At 31.4% G+C, this 4,882-nt stretch overlaps 1 protein-coding gene across 1 annotated transcript in view; it reads right to left on the bottom strand.

Moving 5' to 3' along the window:
• Positions 1 to 4,882, bottom strand: part of LOC106467404 (protein ecdysoneless homolog) — a 20,935-nt gene continuing 16,053 nt past the window's right edge. The window contains exons 6-8 of the mRNA XM_022395580.1: positions 3,536 to 3,664; positions 2,596 to 2,736; positions 1 to 252 (exon numbers count right to left, since the gene is read on the bottom strand). Of these exons, the coding sequence (XP_022251288.1) occupies positions 1 to 252; positions 2,596 to 2,736; positions 3,536 to 3,664 (522 nt within the window). The remainder of the gene's footprint in view (positions 253 to 2,595; positions 2,737 to 3,535; positions 3,665 to 4,882) is intronic.

Below are 4,882 nucleotides of genomic sequence, written 5' to 3'. Positions count from 1 at the left end.
TTAAAGTTGTTGGAGGCAAAGTCTTTTGTCTCTCTTAGCATATACAAATGCTTTATAATTACCATCTGGAGGGTTTAGTTGTCCTTCTTCTTCTTTTAGTTTGTCTAAGTCAATATCAAGCTGGTTTAAAAGTTGAAGAATCTTTCCAGAAGTTGAACTACACATGTCTTCTGAATTCCCTAATGTGCTACTATAGAATGCTTGGGCCTGTTGTAGAAGTTGTTTATACAATCTGGAACCCTCCAGCTCTCCCTGGTCACAAATGTAATACCATTAATGAAACTTATCAATTGCAATATACCTACAAAAATCATATCAAACTCTATTTAATACCAGTTTGATATACTATTAAAAAAAAGTACTTTGCAGTTCTTACTTTAAGCTATTCATAATCTAGATGCTTATAAAATGATAAACCTACTGCAACTCTATTCTCAGTGAACCAATTTACAAGATGAATGTACAAGAGTATCTCATAAATGTTGAGAATAATATGATTCAAATTTTACTGTCATGGAGTTATGCCAGGCCTAAAGAATTCAACTCCTCATCAGAAGTAACGTTGGACAAGGGCAACTCTCAAGAAAAAGACTAAGCTTCAGTATTTTAATGGAAGATATAACTTTATGAATACTGGATATCTATCCATCAACTCATATAAAAAATATAACAATTAAAATTCTATCACAGTCATCAAATATTTTGCATTAAAAAAATGCATGTCCCAGGTCTTTGCTTCTCATTGCCAATTGTTAGTAAAGTTAGCCTATAACTGTTAATATGTATGGTAGAGATCTAGCATACTTATAATAATGTCCAATTGACTGGTAGAATTTTTCAATACAAGAAGGTCTACAATCAAAAGAAATGATATTTCTTCATCCATATATTGTGTTAACTGCATACTGTAGCTAACAATGCATGTAATCTCCTGTCTCACTTAACTACATGCATCCCTTTAAAAACTGCCAAAATAATATGAAGTATCACACGTGAAGCTTTAGAAACATAAACTAATGGCACACTGCTACATTTAAGCATGTCTACAGCAACCTGTATGAATGTTGCTCATGGTTATTTAATAACGTTCTAGGCCTAGTACAAACATTTCTTTACTTTAATTTCCTGATAGTATCTAATGCAATGTAAAATGTTGCATAAATACAAACCACCATTCAATACCTTAAGATAATCATTAACATTTTATGATTGACTAATACTGAGTTAGGAGTAATTTAATTTTTCAGTGGCTCCATAGCTTGTAGTCATAAAGGCTTCACACCCAGAACAATAGGATCTATTTTATCCCAAGTGCATTGCTTTTTGACTTTTTAAAATAACAAAAAACGTTCTACATTTTTGCAGTGTAGTTAGTTATTTTATGCCTTGATTAAGAATCATTAAACTTCTTGGCAATTTTACTGGCCATCAGACTCCATAACTTGTAATGTGCTCTAATGCTATTAAGGCCTAATTACCAATATAGGTTGTATACTGAATGTAGAGAAACATTTAGCACTATACATAATTTAATGAGTTTTCCTATTAATATTGTTGAGAACTTTCCAGCATTCATTTATTATTCTATCAACAAAGATCATTAAACAAACCCTGCAAAGGAAGTTGCAGTATCATTATGTAGTCATTGACACACTAAACTTCAGGAAAAAAAAATGACTTAATCTCACAGTTTATGAAGGTTAAAACTAATACAGCAAATATTACTTACAGGGTGCTGTACCAGAAAATTAGTGCATTAAAGAAAAATTTGTTCTTCCGTATTTTGTAACTCCTACCCATATATGATACCTGTTTAACTTTTATTTGGCAATACATTTTGTCAGGATTCAACATTTCAAGGGTAATTTTTCTTGTGTCTACAGTTTCGTAGCTTTAATAAAAGAAAAACACTCAAGACATTGAAGACCCTTTAGTTTTAGTACACATTAATGTGTCTACATACGTTTGCATTTAAATAGTAACAGTGATTGAAATACAAAATGTGAAACTGATTCTACAGCAAAGTGTCATCTACAAGCTACAGTAGACTGTGGAATTAAAATTCACTGTTATATTTCTGGTTATTTTAGAATTTAAATGCTGATGTTCATAATGTATTTCAGGTATCTTGCACAAATCAGTTTCTGATGATGGAGAATTTTGAGCAAGAAGCACAGTTTGTTTATGTGTTTTTTCTAAACATTATAAAAATTTGGAAACATTAAAATATATATTTAGACCAAATTCCAAAATTTAATGTTTATTTTCCAATTATATGTGATATTGGAATCTAAACTAATTTCAAATACTTAATACTTTGTTAAACAATCAGTTCATGATATTTGTAATGGATGTCATTAAATCATTTTCTTTGTTTCATTTTATAATTAAAGAGAGAGAGAGATCTAGGTTTGCCTCTTTAAATCAGGGTTCAGATTTTAGGACTCTGCTCCAGACTCCACTGGGGGAGCTCTTAAGAATCATAAAGGACATATAGTTGTTTTTTGTGGACTTCTGCTTTATGAGTTTTTGCATTAAAGGGTTGTATACTCTATAAATATCCACAACTCAACGAATCATGGTAAAATGACTTACCCTGAAATATCCATTCTTTTTTAAATTCTGAATAAATTTAGACCACCTAGGATCATTAGAAAAATCTACAGTTTCCAGCTGACTTCCTGGTTCATCAAGTGTTTTTTTGGCACCAGCTACAAGGATTTCAAACCCACAAGCCTTAAAATGATAAGCAAAAACGAATACCATGAGTGTTTTTACATACATTAAATACAAACCAAACAAACTAATAATTGCCAAACTACATCCATCTTTCAAGGTTATGTTTCAATACATGAATAGCTAATGTATCTTCTCTACTTAAGACTACTTACATTAAGAAGAGAAGATTTACATAAGTTAAAAATGTATTGTTTTATTGTGAAAAAAATAGACTAATTATAACCATTTGCTGTTATCAAAACTTAATTTTTTACACACTTAATAAACAATTGTACTACTCAAACATACAATTGTGGATCAAAAGTCAATATTACGTACTAACTTAAAAAAAATTCTCTGAGGGAGGCAAGGATATTTCAGGGACCCAGCCTCCCTGACCCCACCCACTAGCGCATGTTACAGATGATTCCAAATATTTCTAATCTTGAAAATTGATCACAGTCACCAAAAATCTACATGTAATTATTACCACATCTCACAGAAAGAGCAATAGCCCAGGTAAACATCACCATCATAATAATTGGAACATTTCAACATAAACTTGCAACACCACAGGCTCCTATTCTTGCTCCTCTTTAAAGCCTTAAACCAAAGTAACCTCTAGCTAATTCTTGACTTTCTGTTTCCATCAAACCTTTTGCTCTAAATTTTATCATAATATATGAAATAATATAAGAACTTGTATGAATAGACATATTGAGGGAATATATATTACATGATAAAGCAATTTTATATTTTCTTTATAAAATAACATTTATAACTATTTCACTTGGAGAAACATATACTTTCACTATACCAATTTCATGCCCAAGTCATGAGCTTTAAACTGAGGGCTATTCTGTGGTGGCAAATTCCATCCAACAAGTCTGTCTGGCTGGTATTTTTGCTGGAGAAGCTGAGCATAAAGGCATCTAGTAAACAAAATCTGAAAGACAGCAAAAACAAATCACTGTTAAGAATCTGAATGATCAGAAATTAATTACTAATACAAATCAAATTATACTAAAATATTAAACACTACTATTTACTTCAATAACATAATTCAAACTAACTTATTTCTGTTAAATTACAACTTTTCTTTTATAATACAAAACCACTGAAAATAAAACAAATAAGCCTTTAAAAATTTCTAATCCAAAAATATGGCCCGAGCAGAAATAAGTAAGAATTTGGAGTTTTCACGAATTAAAGCATATTAAATGAAAGATCATATGGAACTGTAAAAATATGTTTCACATAAAGAATATTTGTAAAAATAAAACTAATAACAAATATAACAAGTATCTGTTTCAGCTAAAAATGCACTAATATAGTCAGAACTAATCAAGCTTTCAGTCAGTGATACTATAATTCATAATTTAGTTTCTAGAAACTATTGAAATGTTTAGTTAGAATTCAACTAAAAAAACAAAATACTCAGACTAGACAGGATTCAAATGCTTTACTGAACTAAAAAATTCCAATATACAATGCCCAAAGTTTCAGTTGTCATTTCAATGGCAAAAGTTTTGAGTTATCTCAATAATCTTGTAAAGCCCAGAATTTATTTGTTTCTAATTTTGTTTTTGAAGTATCAATTACATTTTGAACAAACTGCTCTCATCAAGTGACTCCTCCCCCTCATTTCTTGAGAAAAATGTTTCAGGCTCTATCCTCAGGCCTTCTCAAGAAACAAAGTAGGAGCAGTCCATTGAAAGTTCTAACTTTACACTGCAGAAAATGCCAGTGAAACAAGAACAGTATCCAACAATGAAAATTAAAAAATATTCATCACATTAGACATTAAAGAATATTTGCCCAAAGGTACAAAAGGGATATCTGTACATAGTTATCTCAGGAACTAACAGAATATAGTCAGCTAATAAACAGCATCTGCTGCCTTCTGTAGGGCTACTTTTGCTTGATGGAATAGTGAGATTGGGCCATCACTCTTATAGTTCACCCATGGCACCAAAGAGTGGAACACGTTTTAGCAGCAAGGGAGATTGGGCCATCACTCTTATAGTTCACCCATGGCACCAAAGAGTGGAACACGTTTTAGCAGCAAGGGAGATTGGGCCATCACTCTTATAGTTCACCCATGGCACCAAAGAGTGGAACACGTTTTAGCAGCAAGGGATATGAAGCATAAACCCTCAGATTT

The sequence above is a fragment of the Limulus polyphemus genome, unplaced genomic scaffold, assembly GCF_000517525.1.
Source record: "Limulus polyphemus unplaced genomic scaffold, Limulus_polyphemus-2.1.2 Scaffold2601, whole genome shotgun sequence".
Lineage (NCBI taxonomy): Eukaryota > Metazoa > Arthropoda > Merostomata > Xiphosura > Limulidae > Limulus > Limulus polyphemus.
The sequence above is the reverse complement of the archived record's forward strand: the minus strand, read 5'-3'. Positions and strand labels throughout refer to the sequence as shown.